Source organism: Megascapheus bottae, chromosome 1 (genome assembly GCF_031878675.1).
Source record: "Megascapheus bottae isolate mThoBot1 chromosome 1, mThoBot2.hap1, whole genome shotgun sequence".
NCBI lineage: Eukaryota > Metazoa > Chordata > Mammalia > Rodentia > Geomyidae > Megascapheus > Megascapheus bottae.
This window is the reverse complement of record NC_143509.1, coordinates 64,709,667-64,733,531: the sequence shown is the minus strand read 5'-3', so window position 1 is coordinate 64,733,531 and position 23,865 is coordinate 64,709,667. Positions and strand designations below refer to the sequence as shown.

The following is a 23,865-nucleotide window of genomic DNA, read 5'->3' as shown; positions in this document are numbered from 1 at the left end:
TAATAATAAAAAAATTACAACAACTGCTTTAAATACACATTCTTCCTATTTTTTTTATTTCTTTTATTTTTACTTTTATTTTTTGGCCCTGTTCTTGCTGTGGGTGGTACTGAATCACTATGCCCCAAGTCTCTTTTGCTTTCATTATTTTTGAATATGATCTTAAGAGCTTTTGCTGGAACCAGTCTGCATTATGATCCTTCTATTTATCCTCCCAGTGTTTCTGTAATGATAGGCATGAACCATAGGTGTCAGCTTTTTTATTAGTTGAGACAGTGTTTCACAAGCTTTTTTTTCCAGGTTAGCCTTGATCTAAGATCCTCTCAATCTGTCTCCCAATTAACTAGCAGTAGAGGTCTGAGCCATCAACTTGGCTCTTTTCAGCTCTTCCTGAGTATAACCTTTTAGTATATTCTACAATTAAACTATCTCAACAAACTCTACGCTATCAATTATCCTTTCTCCCTCTAGCATCATTTCTGTCTCTGGCATCTTCAGTTTCTTTGTTGGTTTCAGCTATGTATAAATGTAAGTAAATGTTCCATCTGACCCTACCTACTAACTACTATTATATTCTTCTACCACTACACTCCTTGGAAGTTGTTCTCTACTTGTAAACTCTTCAGCTTTGCTTCTAACTACTGTATTCAAAATCCTCTCTACAAGACACTATGGACAGGTTTATTCCTAAATCAAATCAATATTTCTACCTTTACTCTTCCTTCTATAACTCAGACTTTAGTGGTCACTGGTTCGTTTCTTTTAAAATCTTCATGATACATTCTTTTAATTTCCATTACAACTAATATATCACAATTTCTTGAATTTTCTTCTTTTCTGGCTGTTTGTTCTTTATATCCTTATTAGTTTGGTTTTTTTTTTCCCTACCTATCTTCTAGGTAGAGAACTATTATCTAAATATGGTTTGTCTTCTCCAAAACTGATGTTGACATTCAATCTCTATTATGAAATATTAAGTTGTAGGTGCAAGTGGACTGTTAAGAACTAGTTAGTGGGGCCGGGAGTTTGGCTGGTAGAGTGCTTGCCTACCATGCACGAAGACTAGAGTTCAATTCCTTGGTACCACATACAGAGAAAAAAGCCAGAAGTGGTGCTGTGGTAGAGTTCTAGCCTTGAGAAAGTCCAAGGATAGTGCTCAAGCCTTTAGTTCAAGCCCCAGTACTAGCATAAATACATACATACATACATACATACATACATACATACATACATACATACAGTAATTAGTGCCAAGGGCAAGGTGGCTCATGCCTGTAATTCTAGCTACACAGGAGGCTGAGATCTGAGGACTGAGGTTCAAAGCCAACTCCAGCACAAAAGTCACATAAGGCTCTTATCTCCAATTAATTACTAGAAAACCAGAAGTGGGGCTGTGGGCTCAAGCAGTAAAGTGCTAGCCTTGAACTTAAGAGCCCAGGTCCAAAGTTCAAGACCCATAACAACAGCAGAAGCAGCAGCAGCAGCAGCAGCAGCAAATTGGTTTCTGTCCTCATGAATGTATCAATCAATTCATTAATAAGCTAACTCAAAAGTAGATCTGTTATTAAAGGCCAGTTTGGGTAGGCCTCCTGTAATGCCACATTTACCTAAGAGTTCTTCCAGAAAGGAAGCCATCACTTTACATGGCCCTACAATTTTGACTAGAAAAGTGACCTCAAGTCAATCTATTAATACTACTACTACTCATCGACTCTATAGTGTTATCTTTGAAACAACAGATTGACTAAGAATCAGACCATCTCTCAAGACTGGTCCTCAATCCATCTTCCATACCACAATCAATCTCATTGATTCCATTCTTTTTTTTTTTTTCTTTCTGCCAGTCCTGGGTCTTGAACATCAGGGCCTGAACACTGTCCTTGGGATTTCTCAAGGCTAGTGCTCTACCATTTGAGCCACAGTACCACTTCTGGCTTTTTCTGTGTATGTGGTACCAAGGAATCAAACCCAGGGCTTTGTGCATGCTAGACAATCACTCTTACCATTAGGCCAAACTTCTGACCGCGATTCCATTCTTCTTAAAAGCCTTCAGTGGCTCTACTCTACTTTCTAAGTGCTTAGTCTTTCAAGACTTAGCTCCTGACTACTTCTCTAACCTCAGATCTTGCCAATTTCCCAGTCCAATGTGGAGGTACACTTTTATTCATCTAGGTATCCAACCAGCTGGTACAAGACCTAGATAAATAATACATGATGAGTAAGTCTCACTTATTCCTATTACAAATAGAAAGTAGGGTCCAGAGAACTTACGTAGTTTTCTGTTTTATCCTTTCTTGGTGACTTAAGGTTCTTTATAACAATACTGATTTATTTTCTGAAGTCTAGAGGTTCTCTGCTTATCTATCAAAGTGTCTTCTCTCTTCTCCCTCACAGCCATTTATTTTTCTGTACAGTCCCTAGTATATACTAAGAAGCTTTCCTAGTTATTTTAAATCTGTTATCAATCAAAAACTGAGTAAGAACTTGAGCCATCTTGAAAAATCAGTTGTATCAATAACATTACTTTGAAATTACTAACTTAATAGGCTCAGACATGATCATAGACTCGGTTTCAACAGAATGCAATCTCCTTTATTTCTTGTTGCTAAGACACATGTGCATGTGTATGTACCTAGATTCTTAATGACTGATCCTGTAATTGACAAGTAAATATAAAACTATATTGTATAATTTATTCAAATAAATGTAAAAACTTCAGTTGAATATGTAACACCATCAAGCTATTCTTAATTACATTTCTAACAACCTAAAAATTAACTTTTAGTAAATATAAATAAATAAATGGTTTTTGCTTAGTTTATCTAATGGGCCTGGCTATTTAAAATAAAAGTTCCTTTAAACAAAAAACTATGTAAATAATATTCCTTTAATATTCTGGGCCTGCAATTCCATAGGCTCATACTTCAAACTGAAGATTCTCCCTTTTTCCACGGAAGTTATAAGTAACTCAGGAAATTTCATTAGGCAAGTAATAAGCCATAATCATTCCTATCAACTTACTTCATTTTGGTATTGAATGCTTCATGAGATTTTAGAAAATGTTTACTATCACAGAATTCTAAGTATTTTGAGTTTCGAATTAGTTTCGAATATAGGTAATTACTATTTTACCACTGTAATATCAACGTCCCAGTAGTTATTATTTTCCTACAAATTACAAGTTTTCTAGCAGCTACTTTTCAAAAGTACCTAACAACATTTAATGAAGAACTACATTCCTTGTAGTATGCTAGATACTTTATGTACCCTACAAAGGCTGAATCATATATATTCTATAACTAGAGAGAGAGAGAAACACTATAAACACTGATCCAAGCCAAGTAGATATCTTTAGAAATCAATTCAAAATCAAACAGCCAGTAAACAGCAGGGCAAGAGCATAGATCCACAGGATTCCCCACACAAAACATCCTGTTGCTTCTATAATGACAGATGGTAGCCAGATTATTGAGTGGCATGCCTCAAATTAGAATTCTATCTCTTATGTAAACAATGTGCTCCTGGATAAGTTATTTCATTTTTTCTGAGCCTCAGTCTCTTTATCTCTTAAACATGGATAATAACAGGACCTACTTCCTAAATAGGCACTCCATAATTGTTGACTATTATTATAGTCTCTTATCCTCATGAATATAAACATTATTCACATAAAGTACAGTATGTTTGAGCAAATCTAGCAACCACAATGAGCAATTAAAATTGAAGATTTTAAAATGTTTCACAAGCTATACCAATTTAATTTTGGCATAAGAATTACCTATTTGAATACAGTATATTACCTGAGGTTCTACGACAGGGTCTTGATTTACCACAATGGGCCCCTCAGAGGAATCAGGAGCCATTGTGACATTTGGAAACCCTGCAGAATGAAATAAGTAATTTGATTTTGTTTTAGTTAACTAAACTGATTTCATAACTTCTGTACTGCATACTTTTGGTCATCACAAGAGAATCTCAAATACTAATGGCAGTTAACACTAACATAGTGATATATATCAGCCATTTGAAACGCTGATATATACATATATAAACTCAACAAATATTCTTATGATTTTATGAATAAATAAACTGGTCTATAAAATTATTATAGAGGCGGAGGGTGGGGGGGAGGGTAATGGGTACCAAGACATGTGAAAGGGTATCAATGTATGTGAATTAATGCACCTTCTATCTGGCAAATATCATGTAACCCTTTTACTAATTACAATCTAAAAAAAAAAGAAAAAGAAAATTAATTAAAAAAAATTATTATAGAGGCATTAAGCAACTGTCCCAGAGTCCAACATTAATCAATGGGGCTAAGACAGGATTCAGACAAGATTAGTTATTATAGTTATAGATAGAAACTTCATACTAAAAACTGAATGATCTGGCTTTGAGATATTATACACACATTAAAATAAAAAATGGTGTTCAAATAGCAAGAAACACAAGGAGTAAGTAGTGCAGCTCTTAATCTTTAATCAAGGAGGACATCTTGGGGATATGTCAGTGTCATGAGAACAATGCCTAAGATTCTATCCCACCATTTATTTGGTCAACCTAATTCAGGCCATGTGGTAGAACACTGAGCTTGGATAATTAAAGATGGTAAATCTTCTGACAGACAATCTTTTATCTTTTTTGTGTCTCTAAGCATCTTTTTCCATCTTTTTTTGTAAGTGTACACACAGGAGGGTGAGAGGTTGGTGAGTACTTAGTAAGTTTTAAGATGAAACACATAGGAGATTTTCCTTGCCTTTTTTTTTGGGGGGGGGTGGGGGGCAGTCCTGAGCTTGAGTTCAGGGCCTAAGCACTGTCCTTGGACTTTCTCTAGGCTAGAGCTCTACTTGAGCCTCAGCACCACTTCCAGCTTTTTTCTATGTATACGGTACTGAGGAATCAAACCTGGGCCTTCGTACATGCTAGGCAAGCACTCTACCACTAGGCCAAACTCCAGGCCCCTTTCCTTGCTCTTATGTAGTTGATATTGTTGGTACCTTTTACTAAAAGTCACTGGTTCATATCTGAGCTCTAGTCTTACCAATAGCATCCACATGTAACTATCTAATAAATTTCCTAATCACCCAAGTACTCTGGGCTTGTTTTATTTACTATCACTAGATACTGGGAGATATCCAGTGGGAGATAGCAGCGAGCTGTGAATGATAGGGAAATGTAAAGAAAACTTAAAATGGAAAATTCTTCAAGGCCTCCAGTAGTTAAGGAGAAATGTTAGAAAACGGAGACATAGAGGTAGTGGTGGGAAAAAAAAAAAGAGATGGTGAGAGGCGAAATGAACTCCATGATCGGGAAAGAAGAGGTTGATCTTTGTGATGGTTGTTCTTAGTTAGTATACTATGCAAAATGATTTCTTTTCTCTTTTTTTCCCCCATATGGTTTATCTCATGTTGTTACTGTATCTGACTTTGGTACCTCGTATATTTTATATGCATTTGTTTATTTGAAACAGGGAAGGGAAGGGAAGGAAGAAAAACTAGATTATTGGGAGCAGGTGAGGAGAAGAAAAGTAAGAGAAAGACATGAGAAGGGATATCAATGTTCAAGAAGTAATGCACTTACTCTCTGACAAACGTAATGGTAACTCCTCTATACAATAAAGCACAGTTTTAAAATAATGGTGTTCATTTGACAAAAGACAAAATGTCTCTTAGCAAGAAACTAAAGTTGCTTTAGATTTCATATTAAATTTTACTAAAATTATACAAAAACACAAGTATTATTATATGATAACAATATTATAAACTTAATATTAAGTTATATTTTTAAAAATCATAAAATCTTTACACATTATACCATATTTTAGTAAATAATTATAAATTAGCCTTTTTTTTTTGCCAGTCCTAGACTTGAGCTCAGGGCCTACGCACTGTCCTGGACTTTCTCAAGGCTAGATCTCCACTACTTGAGCCTCAGCACCACTTCTGGCTTTTTTCATTCCAAGGAATGGATCCCGGGTCTTCATGCATTCTAGGCAAGCACTCTACCACTAGGCCAAAGTCCTGGCCCTTAGCCTTTCTTTAGTTAAATAATTTGCAACATTTAATAGTCTTAGTAAAGAGCAAACCAATTATAAGGTTGCTAACCCTAATAAACTATCTACCTTAGAATTACTGTAACATAAATAATATAATGGGTAAAAAGAACTTTAAATACTTCCAAATTCACCTGTGGGGTAATAATAAAAATAACTTTTGCTTGAATTGAATACATACCTGTGCGTCTCCGAGGAACATCAACAAACAGATCTTTTGCCTCAGCTATCAAATGATCAGATTTCTCCAACACATCCTGCATCTGATATTGATCAGAAAGAATCTAGACGTGCATTAATGACAAATATTCAGAAAAAAATATTTACTTTTCAAATTACAGAAGACCATACAAGGGGACGAAGTATAAATAACCATTGAAAAAATAATAAATAAATAACCATTGATCACTGCTTCCCTAAAACTCTTCAGTGGCAATATCCTTAAGCACCAGTAGATGGGAGTATTACAATAATTACCTACAGATAGGTATGCTGATAGTGGCTTTTTCCTTTGGTCCCATCTCATCCCTTGAATAAACATTATAAATTTAACAACATGAAATTTTAAAATATACCTATCCTTGGACTCAATAATTCTTTTTTCTTTTCTTTCTTTTTGCTTACTGCCGATGATTTAACTGAGGATATCTACGTTAAGTGCTTTCCTGATAAGCTATAACCTAGCCCTTAATACAGCATTCTTTAAGTAATTTATCCTAGAAATAAGCATGTGTTCCAAAATACGTTCAAGAATCTTCATCACATTATTTATAATGGCAAAGTAGTAAGCAATCTGTGGCTGGCAAACATTCTTATTGATCCACCAGTAGTTTTTCTTCCAGTTTGCCTTTAACAACAGAACTCCAATGTTTTATCCACACATGCAGCTAGATTTCTCAACATTTTAAAATTAATTCATTTATTTTTGCCAGTCCTGGGCTTGAGCTCAGGGCCTGTGCACTGCCCTTGGGTTTTCTCAAGGGTAGAACCCTACCACTTGAGCCACGGAACCATGTCTGGCTTTTTCAATATATATGGTACCAAGAAATCGAACCCAGATCTTCGTGCATGCTAGACAATCACTCTACCATTAGGCCAAACTCCTGGTCCCTCTCAGCCATTTTTGCAGGAAGGATGGCCATGCAATCACTTGTGGGCCAACAATTCATACAAACTTCCATAGGATAAAGTGACATGAACTACATTTTCCTTTCCAGTGGCTTACATGTACAAGGAAACTGCAATGAATGCCTCTTTTGTACTCAGAGATATGCAAAACTTCAAGTCTTCCTATCAGCTACCAACTACTTCTGAATTCTTTCATGAGACCAAACATTGTTAAAGTCAATGTTTTAAGACCCCTCCCCCATAAAAACCCAACTATACTCTAATGTATAACCCAAATTTGCACCAACAGTGTATTAGATAATATATTACAGTAAATACACTACTTAGCCATCAAAAAGAAAAAGTAGATTTCTCAATAGTGATTTTCAAGATATTAAAAGGCAACACCATTGAACACCTGAATAACGTTAGTTATTCAGAGACTGAAATGTGAGGATCATGATTCAAAGCCAGCATAGGCAAGAAGGTCTTATCTCTATGCACTAAAAAGCTGGAAGTGGAACTGGGGTTCAAATAATAGAATGCTAGCCTTGAACAAAAAGTGGTGCTGGTGGCTCACACCTGTAATCCTAGCTTCTCAGGAGGCTGATGTGAGGATCACGGTTCAAAGCCAGCTTGGGCACAAAAGTCCTTACGATTCTTATATCCAATTAACCACCAGAAAATCGGAAGTGGCGCTGTGGCTCAAGTGGTAGAGCTTGATCTGAAGAGCTTAGGGACAGTGCCCACACCCTGAGTTCAAGCCACAGAACTGACCAAAAACAGGGGAAATATCTAAATCTCACTAAGAGCGAAGGTTGCCAATCTCTGTAGTACGTTAAAATTACACAGGAAACTGTAAAAAAAAGAAAAAATCTTAGTGGGGACAAATCCTGGGTTAAGTAAATCAGAAACTTAATAGTTTATATTGTTAGTGGAGTCTTTCAATCATCATTAAGCCTAATGTATAGCCAGGGTTGAAACCATCATAACACTAAAGCAGAAGAAATTTCAATCTTGAAACTTCTTTCTCTCATAGCTCTGCTTTCAACTCCTACTTCTAACCCCACCCCCACCACCACCCCTCTAGAAAATTCAAGACATGGGCAAAACTACTAAAAAGGGAAACAAAAAATGTTTGATGCTCTGCAAAGGTACAGATTTTTTTTTCCATATCAGATTTTTAGTTTTAGGTCTTTCAATGAGAATTAGCTCCTACCATTTTAAATGTATGTTATTTGGCCAAGAATCCTCCCCAAATACATATATTTAAAGAAGAATTCTCAAGCTCATGTGAAAACTTGGGAGATAACATTCTTCTTTAAGATGTATATGTAAGAGGGAAATTTTATTATTTTATTAGGAACTTTAATGAATTACTCAGCCAGCCAAGTGGCATAAGCACGAACCTGAACAAGAAATAACACTACAAAGCACATTCCTTTACAATTATCTTAGATCAAATTAAAATAGAAATACATTTTGTTACAGTTTCTTCTTGCACTATTTATCCCTACATAACTGATTACTTATCCAAATACCCAACATAGAAGAAAAGGTTTAGTCAAAAAGAAATGGCTTACTACCTAGCTGGACAGGTACACATTTTATTCTAGTCTATCCTATTCTGTTTTTGCTAACTGAGAAAAATGATTATTACAATTTATGTATAGAACATATTCATTATGTGCCAAGGACTGTGCAGATCACTTTATAGATACCATAGCATTATAATCTCACAACAATACAAACAGCAATTTTAAAGTTGATAAAGTTCAGGCAGAAAATTATATCATTAGTTTAGGTTACCTAGCTATTAAGCTGCGGAGTGAAACTGTAACCCATCAAACTAGACTTGCCAATCATCATTGTGCTGCACTTTTTCAAAGACCACATGTAGATCATTGTATATGAACATAGGACTAGGGCCAGGAGTTTGGCCTCGTGGTAGAGTGCTTGCCTAGCATGCACAAAGGCCTGGGTTCGATTCCTTGGTACCACACACATAGAAAAAAGCTGGAAGTGGTAATAAGGCTCAAGCGGTACAGCTCTAGCCTTGGTGCGCTCTAGCTCAGGCCTTGAGCTCAGGACTAGCAAAAAAAAAAAAAAAAATATATATATATATATATATATATATATATATATATGTGAAACACTGAAAGACTCAATTATTTCTTTCATCAAACTCTACAGATAATGCATTTTGCAGTACCTCCTTCATGATAGACAATCTTGTTTTCTCAAGACTTGAAATTTCTGGTTTCTGTTTCTTCCATTTTCTCTTCAAAGCTTTTTCTTGAAGTTCCCAATGTACTAATGCTCTGTTCTTTGACTTGTGTATTTCATGACGCCGTATCTAGATAAAAGGAAAAAAAATACAAAGGAATTTTCTCTGTAACAAATAAGTATCCAGTATCCTATAAATATAGTAGGATAGCCTAATCTAGTTTACCACTTGTTCTATTCCAGCATATGCATGTACTTTTTTGAATTCAGGACCTGGATACTGTCCTTGAACTTTCTCAAGGCTAGCGCTCTACCACTTGCGCCACAGCACCACTTCCGGCTTTTTCTGTAGATGTGATACTGAGGAGTCGAACCCAGGGGCTTCATGCATGCTAGGCAAGCACTCTATCACTAAGCCATACTCACACCTCTGCATGTACTTTTGTAATGTACATACCTTTTATATATTTACATATATATTCATAGCTAAAACTTTCATAATCCCCAGCAGTTTCAAAAATGATCTAGCCAGGAGTTTGGACTGGTGGTAGAGTGCTTGCCTAGCATGCACTAAGACCCAGGTTCAATTCCTCAGTACAACATTCACAGAAAAAGCTGGAAGAGGCGCTGTGCTCAAGTAGTACAGTGCTAACCTTGAGAAAGCCCAAGGACAATGCTTGGGCCCTGAGTTCAAGCCCCAAGTTTAGCCAAAAAAAAAAAAATCTTAAAAAGGGAAGTATCTTATATTGGTAGATCAAACCAAAGATATACTGAAAATAATGTTAACTTCTATTTCATTTTATAAGACCATCAATAAACTAGTGTTTTCAAATCATGGGTTAAGACCCACATAATGGGTAATAAAAATCAATGACAAAACACACACACACACACACCCCACACCCCTCATAATGTAAGGGACACAAAATCAACTATGTTGTATTTGGCAGAGATACACCCTCTTTATCAATAAGAATAATGCATTTTTGGGCCAGGAGTTTGGCCTAATGGTAAGAGTGCTTGCCTAGCCTGCACGAAGACCCGGGTTCGATTCCTTGGTACCACATACATAGAAAAAAGCCAGAAGGGGTGCTGAGGCTCAAGTGGTAGAGTTCTAGCCTTGAGAAAGTCCAGGGACAGTGCTCAGGCCCTGAGCTCAAGCCCAGGACTGGCAAAAAAAAAAAAAAAAAAAACCTACCAATCACTTCCCGGTGCTGGCAGCTCACACCTATAATACTAAACTCTCAGAAGACTGAGATCTGAGGATCATGGCTCAAAGCCAGCCTGGGCAGGGAATTTGATAAGACTCTTATCCCCAATTAACCAGAAAGCCAGAAGTGGCATTGTGGCTCAAAGTGGTAAGAAGGACAGTGCCCAGGTCCATAATTCAAGCTCTACAACTGACAAAAACAAAAACAAAAAGAGAGCCAGCAGCAGGAGCATGGCCTACTGGTAGTATGCTTACCTAACAAGCATGAAGCACTAGGTTCGACTCCCCAGAACCACACACTCAGAAAAAGTGTCCAAGGACAGTAGCCAGATCCTGAGTTCAAGTTACAGGACTGGCAAAAAAAAAGAACAAAAAAATTATAATCAAATATCAAAGATGATATTGTTCATGATAACTAGAAAACTTTGAGTATGAACTAGATAGTTCCAAAAAATTATTTTTACTTATATTAGGCATAATGACATTTTTATATTAAAAATAGCACATTGTCATTTTTTGGGGTACATAAAACTACAGTAAAATTATTTCTAGGTAAGCAGTGAATATTATTGTGACTATAGATTTTAAAAAATGTAGTGTATATATCAAAAAAAAATCCAGAAGACAGGTCTTTGAATATTTTTGCCACAGAGAAATGTCAGAAATGATTTGCTAAAAAGGACTATTTTAACTAATTTAAGCACTGCATAATATACATATGTATCAAAACATTACAGTGCCCAATTAATATGTCCAATTATGTCAAATAAAAATAGTTAATTTAAAAAAAAGAAAAATAGTTAATTTTGCTGGGTGCCAGTGCCTCACACCTGTAATCCTACTCAGGAGGCTGAGATGTGAGAAATGCAGTTTAAATCCAGTCCAGACAGGAAAGTCTGTGAGATTTTTATCTCCAATTAACCACCAAAAAGCTAAAAGTAGACTATGGCTCAAGTGGCAGAGCACGAACCTTAAGCAAAAATGCTAAGGGACAGCATCGAGTTCAAGTCTTAGTATTGGAATAAAAAAGAAAAGATAATACTTTTTAAAAAAAATCAAAAAATAAACCTATAGAAAAAAAAAGAAGTACTTGAAATAGGATTAAAAAAAACAAAGTAAGCTGGGTGTGGGGCTCAAACCGTAATGGTGGCTCACATCTGTAATGATGGTTCACGCCTGTAATCCTAGCTACTCAGGAGGCTGAGATCTGAGGATCAAGGTTCAAAGCCAGCCCAGGCAAAAAAGGACCTAGACTCTTTATCTCCACTAGAAAATGGTAAGTGGGGATTGGCTCAAAGGTAGGGCGGTAGCCTTGAACTGAAGGGTTTAGAGACAGTGCCCAGGCCGAGTTCAAGCCCCATGAACCCCATCCCCCCCCCACAACATTGTGCCAATAGCCCTCCCATAACCAAATCATGTTTAACATGCCTCCAACCACCAGGCTTTCTTTAAAAAGTGTTGCAAGCACCAACCTCACAAGTAGCACAGGACAGGAAGGCTTCTCTATATGCCCAGAGGGAGCAGCATTATGATAGGAAGCAAAATGGCTACAGTGAGCACACTAAGCTGATTTTTTGACAAAAGGCTGCAACTGCAGCTCTCCAAAAATACTGACTACTAAACAATACAAGAATTTCAACTGAGAGGAGATGAGGAAAGAACAGAACAAGCTTGGACTTTGGCTCTGTCGTGAAGATAATGAAATCATGTGGTATCACCGCCCGCTCCCCACCCCCCCAGTCATGGGGCTTGAAGTCAAGGTCTGGGTGCTGTCCCTCAGCTCTTTTGCTCAAGGCTAGCACTCTATCACACCGAATAACAATACTGGTTTTCTGATATTTAACTGGAGGTAAAGTCTTACAGACTTTCCTGCCCTAAGTGGGCTTGGAACCACAATCCTCAGATCTCAGCCTTCTGAGTAGCTAGGATTACAGACATGAGCTACCCAGCACACTGACTGAAGTAAATATTTTTAACCCAACTAAGATTTGTATAGGTGGTACAGAAACTGTCCTAAGTACTCGATGTAACAGAAACTGACGTTCAAATGTAGAAATAAACATGAAATAAATATTCAAGAGATGAATTACACTGACTACACCAATATATTTGCATGAGAGTAATAACAAATAATGAAGACATATATAGATAAAAAAGACAGATATCTACAAAGCAATTATAAACTTCAGAACTCTTAAACTGTAAACTAAACTTATATAATAAAATTCTTATACCATTTGATATGCCTAGGTAAAATTAGAAATTACAGAAGATATGCTTCTAAGAAGTGACTGGTTTCTATACTGAAGAAATCCAATACCAACTAAAACCTTGAATATATGGCTTAATTTCTAATATTAAACTTACAAGATCTTCAGGAGTTGCCCGATGAACTGTTAGATCATTCACAGTATTCTGGGGGGGGGGGAGGGTGGAGAGAGAAAGGTGATTTTTAATTTTAAAAACAAGTTTGTTCATAAAATATTAAATTGCTGGGCCGGGAGTTTGGCCTAGTGGTAGAGTGCCTGCCTAGCATGCACGAAGATCCAGGTTCGATTCCTCGGTACCACATACATAGAAAAAGGCTGGAAGCGGTGCTGTGGCTCAAGTGGCAAGAGTGCTACCCTTGAGAAAAGTCCAAGAACAGTGCTCAGGCCCTGAGCTCAAGCCCAGGACTGGCAAAAAAAAAAAAAAATTAAATTGCTGAAATAGATCTGACAATGAATATGTTGAAATACTGAAATCAACTGAAAATTGATTCAAAATCTTGAGACCAAAAATCATTTCTTTCCAGGAACTGCATGCTCAACAAAAATATTAACATGATTACTTTTAGGTATCCTATAGAAAATAACAGACTATTCTTAAGAGCTTTTTAGAAGGCTCACTTATATTAAAGGAATAAGTCTGGTAGAATATATTCAAAATGGAAAAAGTTAACTGAACTTCTCATTTTCAAATTGTATTTCATGGAGGCTTGGGGTTCCATGAGGTCCTTTTTTGCCCAGGCTGGCTCTGAACCTTGATCCTCAGATCTCAGCCTCCTGAGTAGCTAGAATTACAGGCATCAACCGCCGTACCCGGCCTAAAAATATAATTTTTTTTTTTTTTTGCCAGTCCTGGGCTTGAGCTCAGGGCCTGAGCACTGTCCTTGGGTTTTCTCAAGGCTAGAGCTCTACCACTTGAGCCTCAGCACCACTCTGGCTTTTTTCTATGTATGTGGTACCGAGGAATCGAACCCGGGTCTTCATGCATGCTAGGCAATCACTTTAACCACTAGGCCAAACTCCCGGCCCCAAAAATATAATTTTTTAAAGTAACAAAAATCTTTCAGGCTTCGGAGACATTGCCCAATCTAAGTAGAGGTGATGGGCATATTTTTAGGACAACAATTCCCATCCCTATTAAGATTCTAATTCTGCAAAGAAGCTATAAATCACATCCCCTGTATGTACATGCCAAAAAAAAAAAAAAAAAAAAAACTCTGGTCTTCCTTCTAAAACTAAGGAAATACATGCCCAGAAATCTATTCAGCCTGTTATATGCTGAACCCCTTTTAGAACTGGCTCCTGAGTTACTAAGGCTTGCTATAACATTGGCTACTCCAGGGTAAGATCATTGCTTACTATTCCAAGACTTACATCCCATTCTTGCTTCACTGAAGTTTTCTTCTTCTTTACCTTCAGTACTTTCCTGCTACTTCCTCGAGGACAGTAATGGTTCACTCTGACCACTGGCATCTACAAATATAACAAATTGCCAATACACAAGAAAATAATTATGCATCACAAGATTGGGAAAAAGACATCCATGAAAAACAATAGCATTCCTAAAATGTTGGAAGAATCCCAGCATGATGAAAAAATACCCTATCAAAATATATGGTTTTACATGCTCCATGGTTTCCCTCATTTGTAACAATTCCTATACGTCTACAATTTTTCTAGCAGAAGATCACAATAGCTTCATAGCTATGTGCATATGACCATATAGGATGATGCAAAATGAACTCCAGGATATGGAAACAAGAGGTTTATCTTTATGATGTTGTCTTCAATGTTCTATGTGAAGTTGTTTCTTTTCTCTTTTGTCTCCTCCTTATGGTTTAACCCCTGTTGTTACTGTACCTGTGTATTGTATATATGTTTATTTGAATTAGGGAAGGAAGGGGAAAAAAAGATGATGAGACAAAGAATAAAGGGTGAACCAATGTAAGAGCAATATTCACAAGACAATTATGTCAGAAATGAACTTTACAACTTGGGAATAAGTGGAAGAAAGACAGTGAGGAAAGTAACAATGTTCAAAAAGAAATGTATTCACTACCTTAGGAATGTAATTGTAACCCCTCTATACATCACCCTCACTTTTTTTTTTTTTTTTTTTTTTTTTTTTTTTTGCCAGTCCTGGGCTTTAACTTGGGCTGAGCACTGTCCTTGGGCATTTTCCTCAAGGATGGCACTCTGCCATTTGAGCCACAGCACCACTGGTCCCTAAACACCAAGGGTGTTGCGGGGGAGGGGGGAAGGGGGGGAGGTGTGGTGTGTATGTGTGTGTGTGACTATAACATATATGTGACTTCTACTCCAGGATCTACCAAAATTACAGAACTTTCCAGTTGACTTTATTTCCAATTAACCTAAACAAAAACTTCAGTATATTCCTCTAATACTTTACTTTTTTTTAACTAATTGGGTTTGAACTCAAGACCTTGCCAGGCAAGCACACTACTATTTAAGGCACACACTCAAACTCTTTTCATTTCAGGTTATTTTTCCAATAGAATCTTGAACTCTTTTTGTTTAACCAACTTCAGACCACCATCCTCTTAACCAAACTTCCTATGTATCTGAGATTACAACAGTGAGCCACTATAACTGGCTTGTTGTTGAGGTGAAGATTTACTAATGTCTTGTCCTTGCTGGCTTTCCTAATCTATTTAAGGTATGTGCCATTATGCCTTGCTTTGTTTTGTTTTACAACAGTGTGCTGGGGACTAAAGCCAGCATCTTGGGAAAACTATGCAAAGACTCTATCACTGAGCTCTACACCCCCATGATTTTTCCTTTTACTTAAAAAATCAATTTATTGCACTAAAGATGTCTAATTTCTTATATTTTTAACCTACATTCCATATGAAAACATAGTATTTGTCTTTCAGAGTCTGATATATTTCATTTAACATGATGATCTACAGTTCTATCCATTGAGCTACAAGTAACATATTTTAATTTTCCTTTGTGGCTAAATAATCTACTGTGAATGTATATATACCACATCTTTTTTATCTACTAATCTGCTGATTCTGTAATTTATTTATTGTGACTAGGGATGTAGTAAACATAGATTTGCAGACACCTTGATTTCATGTTTTTATTTGCTAGGCTATATATTCAGGAATGGTAGAACAGAATCATATGATGATTCTTTTAGGTTTTTCTTTGAAATTTCTATGCTTATTTTCATAGTTACTGTGCTAATTTTACATTCTTAAAAACAGTATATAAAAGTGCCCTTTTCATACATATTTGCCAGCATTTATGTTGCTTTGTTTTCTGAGTGACAGCACTTCATAATACAGTAAGATGGAATCTCATATTTTATTAATGTTCCTCTTTTTGTACAGGTCCTGGGGCTTAAACCCAGAGCCTGTCCATGCTTACTTCTAGCTTTTGGTTGGTAACTGGAGATAAGAGTATCCTGGGCTTTCCTGACAAGGCTAGCTTTGAACCATGACCACCAGATCTAAGCTTCCTGAGTTGCTAGGATTACAAGCAAGAAACACCAGCACCCAGCTTCAACGTGGTTGATTTGCATTTCCCTGATGGCTACAGATACTGAACTTTTTCATATGTTTACTGTCCATCTGAATTTCTTTTGAGAATTGTTCAACTCATTTGCCCATTTATCAATTGTTCTTTTAGTGTCTAACTTATTTATTCATTCTATAGTCTGGATAACCTCTGAGTGAATACCTAGCAGAGACTTTCTTTCATTTAATATGTAGGCTGTCTCTTCACCATTGTTTCCTTTGATGTATAAAAGCATCTTAATTTGGTTATCTAGTTTTTCTTTTCCTATTTCCCAAACTACTGGAGTACTAACAAGAAAGTCGCTACCCTATGCCTACATCTAGAAATGTTTTCCCTTTAATAGTTTCAAAATCTCAAGTGTTACAATAAGGACTTGGATCGATTTTCAGTGGATATATGTACAGGATAAGAGACAGAAATTTAGTTTTAGTTTTCTATGACCAATTCAGATGCTCTTTGTTTATTGGTCAGTCTGTGTTTTGCTAGCACTAGAGGATTATAGATGTGAACCACCAGCTCTCAACATCCACAACTAGGTTTTCTGATTGTGATAATATGGATGTCAATAACTGTTGCAGTGGTAACAATGGGATCATCTAAGACATATCAAGGGCTTATTATCAGTCTAAGTATTACTTGTCCTAAGCTCTTTAGACATATTATCCCTATAACTTCAAAAAGTATTGGTACATATTAGGCACATTTCAGACAAGAAAACTGAAAGACAAAGAATTAACCAAGTCAAGTTGGCAGAGACATAAAACACATTTTAAAAGACATGGAACAAGCCAGGCGCAGTGGCTCAAACTTGTAATCCTAGCTACTCAGGAGGCTGAGATCTGAGGATCAAGGTTCAAAGCCAGCCCAGGCACAAAAGGACCTGAGACTCTTATCTCCAATTAACCTCTAGAAAACGGGAAGTGGGGTTTGACTCAGGGTAGAGTGGATGCCTTGAGCTGAAAAGCTCAGGGACAGAGCCCAGGCTAAGAACAAGTGTCATGACTCACAAAAAAAGAAAAAGACATGGAACATAATAGAACTAAGATTTTAAAAAGAACCAACAAATTTATGGTAAGTTTATTTCCCAACAAGCGTTCCAAAAAGAATAGTGTTTTCAGGGCTGAGAATGTGGCCTAATGGTATTCATGCTCACCTAGCATGCACAAAACCCTGGGCTCAATTCTCTGGAATCACATACACAGAAAAAGCCAAAAGTGGCACTGTGACACAAGTGGCAGAGAGCTATCCTTGAGCAAAAAGTGTCCAAGGACAATGGCCAGGACCCTGAGTTCAAACCCCAGGACTGGCCAAAAAAAAAAAAAAAAAAGAATAGTGTTTTAGTAACTACCACTAGAACAACTTTATACTCACATGAAAAAAAGATGAAGGTGAAGGTGGACTACTACCTCACATCATATACAAAATTAGCTTAGAATAAATCATTTGGCTAGGGATGTCACTCAGTGGTAGAGCACTTGCACAGCATACATGAGGCTCTGAGTGTGATACCTAGTGCCATAAATACAGAGACAGACAGACACAGAGAGACAGAGAAAGAGAGAGAGAGAGAGAGAGAGAGAGAGAGAGAGAGAGAGAGAGAGAGACAGACAGACAGACAGACAGACAGACAGACAGACAGACAAAAACAAGTGAAAAATTTGTGAACCTTACTGGGCACCAGTAACTCATGCCTAATCCTACCTACTCAGGAAGCTGAGATCTATGGGTCATGTTTCAAAGCCAGCCTAGGAAGGCAAGTCCATGAACTCCACTTAATCAAAAAAAAAAAAAAAAGCCAGAAGTGGTACTGCAGCTCAAATGGTAGAATGCTAACCTTAAGGTAAGAAGTTCAGGGGCAGCACTCAGGCCCAGAGTTCAAGTCCCAGAACCAGCAAGGAAAAAAAAATGAACCTTGGCTCTAAAAGTACATGCAACGATCGATCAATCAATCAATCAATCTTCATCAAAATTAATTTTTTTTGCCAGTTCTAGGGCTTGAACTCAGGGCCTGGACACTATCCATGGACATTTTTTGTTTAATTTTTTTTTGCCAGTCCTAGAGCTTAAACTAAAGGCCTGAGCACTGTCCTTGGGCTTTCTCAAGGCTAGAGCTCTGTTACTAGAGCCACAGCATCACGTCTGGCTTTTTCTGGGTATGTGGTACCAAGGAATCGAATGAAGGGCTTTGTGCATGCTTAGGCGAGGACTCTACCACTAGGCCACACTCCTGGCCCCCCGCCCTGTCCGTGGACAATTTTTGCTTAAGGCTAGCATCCTGCAACTTGAACCACAGTGCTACTTTCAGCTTTTTCTATATATGTAGTTGCAAGGAATCAAACCCAGGGCTTTGTACACGCTAGGTGAGCACTCTACCACTAGGCCAAACTCCTGCCCCAAAATTATTTTTTTTTAATAGCATGACACTGGTAGCTCTCACCTGCAATCCTAGCTACTCAGGAGGCTGAGATCTGAGGATCACTGTTCAAAGCCAGCACATCCTAAAAAGTCCTATATGACTCATACCTCCAATTAATCACCAGAAAATGAAAGTGTCATTGTGGCTCAAAGTGGTAGAGCACTAACCTTGAGCAAAACAGTTCAGGGACAGTGCCCAGACCAGGAGTGCAAGCCCTAGGACCACCACCAACAACAAAAATCTGTGCCAAAGGTAGAATCAAGAAAATAAAAAGGTGCTGGGCATGAGTGACTCATGCCTGTTACTGTAGCTACTCAAGGTTTCAAGAGGTTGAAACCTAAGATCACAGCTCAAAGCCTAACCAGGCAGTAAAGTCTGTGAGAATTTTCTCCAATTAACCACCAAAAACCTAGAAGTAAAGCTGTGGCTCAAGTGGTAGAACACTAGTCTTGGGCATAAGAGCTCAATAACAGTGCCCAGGTCCTGAATTGAAGTCCCAGGACCAGCACACACACACACACACATACACACACACAAACAGTGCTATATCCATACACAGAATATTACCAAGTAATAATAATGAAGCACTAATAGATTTTATTTTACAGCACAGACAGACCTTAAGATTACCAACAACTATTAAGAAAAGCTAATCACAAAGGACACATACTGCAGGATACCATTTACAAAGAAGTTCAAAATAGGCAACTGCATAAGACATACAGTAAATTAGTAGTTGCAAGAAGGAAGAAATAGAAAGTGATTGCTAATATAAATGGAGTTTCTGTTGGGAACACTGAAATGTTCTGAAATTAGTAATGATGGCTACATAATTCCATAAATATACTAAACTTTCTGAATTGCATGCTTAACAGCAGTATTTTTAACATGTGAATTGTATCTTAATAAATATTTTAAAGATACAGAAAAAATATAACAGATATTCAAGGAAGCTAATGTATTTTAGCCAACTATATCTCTTACTTAGATCTCCTATTTACCGTAGAGAATATGTGAGAATCATACAAGTAACAGAAATCTTATAAATTATGCATCTTTAAAATTATATTAAGAAATTTTAATGAGGGGAGGAAAAGTGGGAGAAAAATGTCCCATGTACATGCGAGGCAAATACTATCTTGAAATAAAATATAGCATAGAGTACAATCTATAATCAAACTACCTGGTTCATTTCTCAGTTTTGCCACTAACTCTAAATGAGACTAAGTATGTAATATGTTTTAAAACCCCTATCTGAAATATTTTAGGTCCTTTTTAAATGTCGATGATGCCAATAATAAAAATCATTTTCTTCCCAAATGAGAAAATAAAGAATATAATTACACTGCTCAAAGTGAAACAAATAAAAATGAAGAGAGAAGGGAACTGATATTCAGAAACCAAGTTTGACTGACTGTAAAGTACATGCTAGAAAACTTTGGTAAAATTGAACTAACTCTTCTAGGTTCTTGCTATCAATCTATATAGCTCTTCAAAACAGCTCTTGGATTTGTATTTGTTACAATATTTATTCAGAAGCTAAAGTTCTATAGTCCTCAATCATGAAAAAGTCATGATTCTGACACATATAAAGGCTATGAGTAGTCGAAGCAACATTGAAAAGGCCGATATGCTTATTTTCTTTCATAGCAATGAAAGAGGTCTTCAACACAGCAATATTAAAAGAAAGCATAAGCCAAGCACTGTTGGCTCATGCCTGTATTCCTAGCTACTCAGGAGGCTGAGATCTGAGATCACAGTTCAAAGCCAGCCTAAGCAGGAAAGTCCATGAGACTTTTACCTCCAATTAACCATTAGAAAACTGGAATTGGCACTGTGGCTCAAAGTGGTTAGAGTGCTAGCCTTGAGCTGAAGATCTCAGGGACAGCAACCAGGCCCAGAATTCAAGCCCCACCACCAACAAAAATTAATAAAAGTAAAAAAAAAAATTAAAAGTAAAAAAATTAAGTGACAGTATATTTTTATCATTATATCCATACTAATACACTAATTCGTACACTAATAATGACTAGCATAACTAAACAAAGAAGGGGGGATTGTTTCTTGTTTATTTTGCAGTTTGGGGTTTGAACTCAGGGACTGTACAGCCTAAGCCACACCTCCTAGAAAAGTTTTTAAGCATAGATTTAAAAAAAAATCAAACATCTGACTAAATATCTAAGTGTTCATGTTCAATGTTCATATAAGGAATAGTATGTTCACTGAAATCATATTCATGTGACATAATTACTATTGTTAAGATTTCCCTTGAATTAAGCCTAATATAACTAGTTGGCAACAGCCTATGATGACTCTCCTTCTCCTTGTTTCAGGTGAAAACCTGATTCACCTCTTGTTCCTCAGACACCAGATCTAAAATCTCTCTCCTATCTGTCCACTCCTCCTCACTTCTAGTATGAATATTTTCGCCCAGGCTCTTATTATTCCCCCCCCCTCACATACACACACACATACTGGTTTCCCTCTCACTCCCTCGTTCGTTTTCTTACTCGTCAATTAAAATCAGAAAGCACTTTGAAAATACTTGCTAAAATCCAAGCATGTATGGAAGGGGAGGGAAGGGGAGAGAAGGTTCAAGGCTGGAGAGGAGAGACATTTACAGAGTCTGAAAAGCAAGGTTTGACTTGAAAGGGTGACAGGCTACAGAAGAAGCTGGAAAGTGAGGAAGAGGTCATGGCCTTGGGAGCCACAGCCACGTAAACACTATCCCACGGGAAGTCACTGGAGAAGGTACAGGCAAAGCAAGTTATGATGGGGGCACTGGCAAAACCACTGACCCAAGAGAAACAACAGCTCCTTCTAGGAAGGGATGCTGTGGCTCAAGAGGTAGAGCACTAGGCTCGAGCTGGAATGCTCAGGGCCAGCGCCCAAGTTCAAGCCCCGCAACCGTAAAGGGGAAAAAGAAGAAAACAACAACACCCCCAAAACTTCCTTCTACACACCGTCCCTCCCATTAATCCTATCCGAATATCTGGCAACGCCTCATTCCTCCTGAAGATGTTTATGACATCCTTTCCCAAAGGACCTTTCCTTCCCGTGTGGTTGTGGTTGTCACGCTTTTCCGCGCGATGCTAGGACCGAACTCTCAATGTCACAGGCCCGTTCCAATCATTCTTTTCCCCTGTTGCCACCATCCTTGTTCACTCCCGGCTTCACTCCCAGGCCTCCTCACAACTCACTCCTTAGAAACCTCATCCTAACACCCACGGGTCACTCTGCCCGTCTCAGGATGGACGCCCCCCCAACCCCCCCCGAGAGCCGCGCCCCGGAACCTGCAGTTCCTAGGTGGGTCCCAAAGCGGCCACAAGCGGGGCTCTGGGAAAGCGCGCCCGAGACGCTCGCAGAAGCGGGCGGCGCTCAGGCCTTCGGGGGTGAGGACCCCCGACCGGCGCCGGGATCCCGGATCCACACGGAGACGCCACCCCGTTCCTCCCCGCTCTACGTACTCCCGGCACCTAAGGCTCAACTCGCCCCTCAACCTGCCTTGCCGGTTTTCCCTCGGCTGCCTCCACTGCGACTAAAATTTCGGACTCCAGATCTGAGGAGCGCGCCACAGGTGAAGGCAGTCTGCAGCTTCCGGCCTGTTGCTAGGGTTACCAGAGCCCCGCCCCGCGCCTCTTCGTGGCGCATTTCCGGCAAGTCCGTTGCGCAGGCGCACTGGCTTTTCAGCATCCTTAAGTGAATGAACTCACTCTGCGGTTGCTGTGGCCAAGCCCAGAAAAGTCTCCTCCACGAGCGTGATACCGTCCACGCCAGGGTTCACATATCAAATTTATTTCCTTTCACGTCTTTTTTATTTAAAAACATTCATTACCACCTACTTGTGTTTCAGAAACTGTTAGTTTCAGGGGGATCCACAAAATCCCTGCCCCCAGGAAGCATAGTAGCAGAAAGCTATCTATGACACAAATATAAAATTAAAACAGGGATGTATAACAAGAAGGAAGCATACCAACCAGACATTTAATGTATAGAAATATTTCAATTATTCAAGAATGCTGAGATTACAAAGAGAAGTACGTCACTGGTATTTTTGCAGGGAGAACTGAATGTTCCCAGTGCATGTGTGTGTCAAATTCAAGGGAAGGGAAGAAGTCAGTACATGAACTTGAAAGAATAGTGGGTGGCTGGTGTAAAGGAAGGCTGCCGTGATAGACTGGACCCAAGACAGGCATGACTGCATAGAACATGATAAGCACTTCAGTCAAAGTAGAGTTAATCTGCTCTAAGACAGCTCCCTCTAGCCCCAGGCTTTCTAACTTTTAAGCAGTGTCTATAACATATATATCATATATATATATATATATATATAAATGCAGGAGCTTGCCTTTAGTGGTTTCCACCCAACTGAGACAACTTGCTGTAAATATATTTGATGTTTAATCAATATAATCTCATTACTTATGTCCTCAGATTCCTGACCCTGCGTTGCTGAAGTCACTTGGCAATTCATCAACACTGGCCATTCCAATTTTCTAAGTGTATTCACTCTTGTAGCTGAATCTAGCAGAAGAAAACATTCATCCATCCTGACTTTAAACTCATAATTGCTGATTTTAAGTGGTCTCTAAAACATGTTGGAATATCTTATTAAAGATTACTCTATTGATTCTCTTACCCTTCTAGATGGTACTTTTATGCTTTTCTCTCCTACTCAATATCGCTTCTTCTGCCCTCATTCTAGCCAATGACCCTGCTTCCCACTTCATTGATAGCAATGAATTAGTCATAAGAGAACTACTATATGCTTCCATCACTGCGTCAAAGCACTCTTCAACATCTTTACTCACAGACTTCAACTTTACCTTCATTTTCAGAAATGCACAAGAAGTATGACAGAAACTATACCATGGTGCATCAATTCTTGAGTAAGTGATAATTTTTTAAATCATAAAGAGCAACCAGAGAAGAGGGAGTCATGTACACGTGTCAGAGGGGATATTAATTTCTCATTAGAAATGAATTAAAGTAAAACAATACCCTAGTTGTATCAAAAGAAAAAAAGAAACTTTTGACC

General features: G+C 38.0%; 2 protein-coding genes across 4 annotated transcripts in view; one reads left to right on the top strand and one right to left on the bottom strand.

The window, feature by feature from the left end:
* Spice1 (spindle and centriole associated protein 1) overlaps positions 1 to 22,415 on the bottom strand; it is a 49,393-nt gene extending 26,978 nt beyond the window's left edge. For all 3 annotated transcript variants that reach the window (XM_090346354.1, XM_090346360.1, XM_090346369.1), the window contains exons 1-6: positions 22,332 to 22,415; positions 14,240 to 14,338; positions 12,966 to 13,013; positions 9,375 to 9,518; positions 6,237 to 6,339; positions 3,801 to 3,880 (exon numbers count right to left, since the gene is read on the bottom strand). In XM_090346354.1, the coding sequence (XP_090202480.1) occupies positions 3,801 to 3,880; positions 6,237 to 6,339; positions 9,375 to 9,518; positions 12,966 to 13,013; positions 14,240 to 14,338 (474 nt within the window). In that variant the 5' untranslated portion in view covers positions 22,332 to 22,415. The remainder of the gene's footprint in view (positions 1 to 3,800; positions 3,881 to 6,236; positions 6,340 to 9,374; positions 9,519 to 12,965; positions 13,014 to 14,239; positions 14,339 to 22,331) is intronic.
* On the top strand, positions 21,989 to 23,409 carry LOC150069335 (uncharacterized). The gene is made up of 2 exons (XM_090346382.1): positions 21,989 to 22,404; positions 23,262 to 23,409. Exons 1-2 carry the CDS (start codon positions 22,078 to 22,080, stop codon positions 23,325 to 23,327), a joined length of 393 nt encoding a protein of 130 aa, XP_090202508.1. The 5' UTR covers positions 21,989 to 22,077; the 3' UTR covers positions 23,328 to 23,409.
* The last annotated feature ends 456 nt before the right edge of the window (positions 23,410 to 23,865 follow it).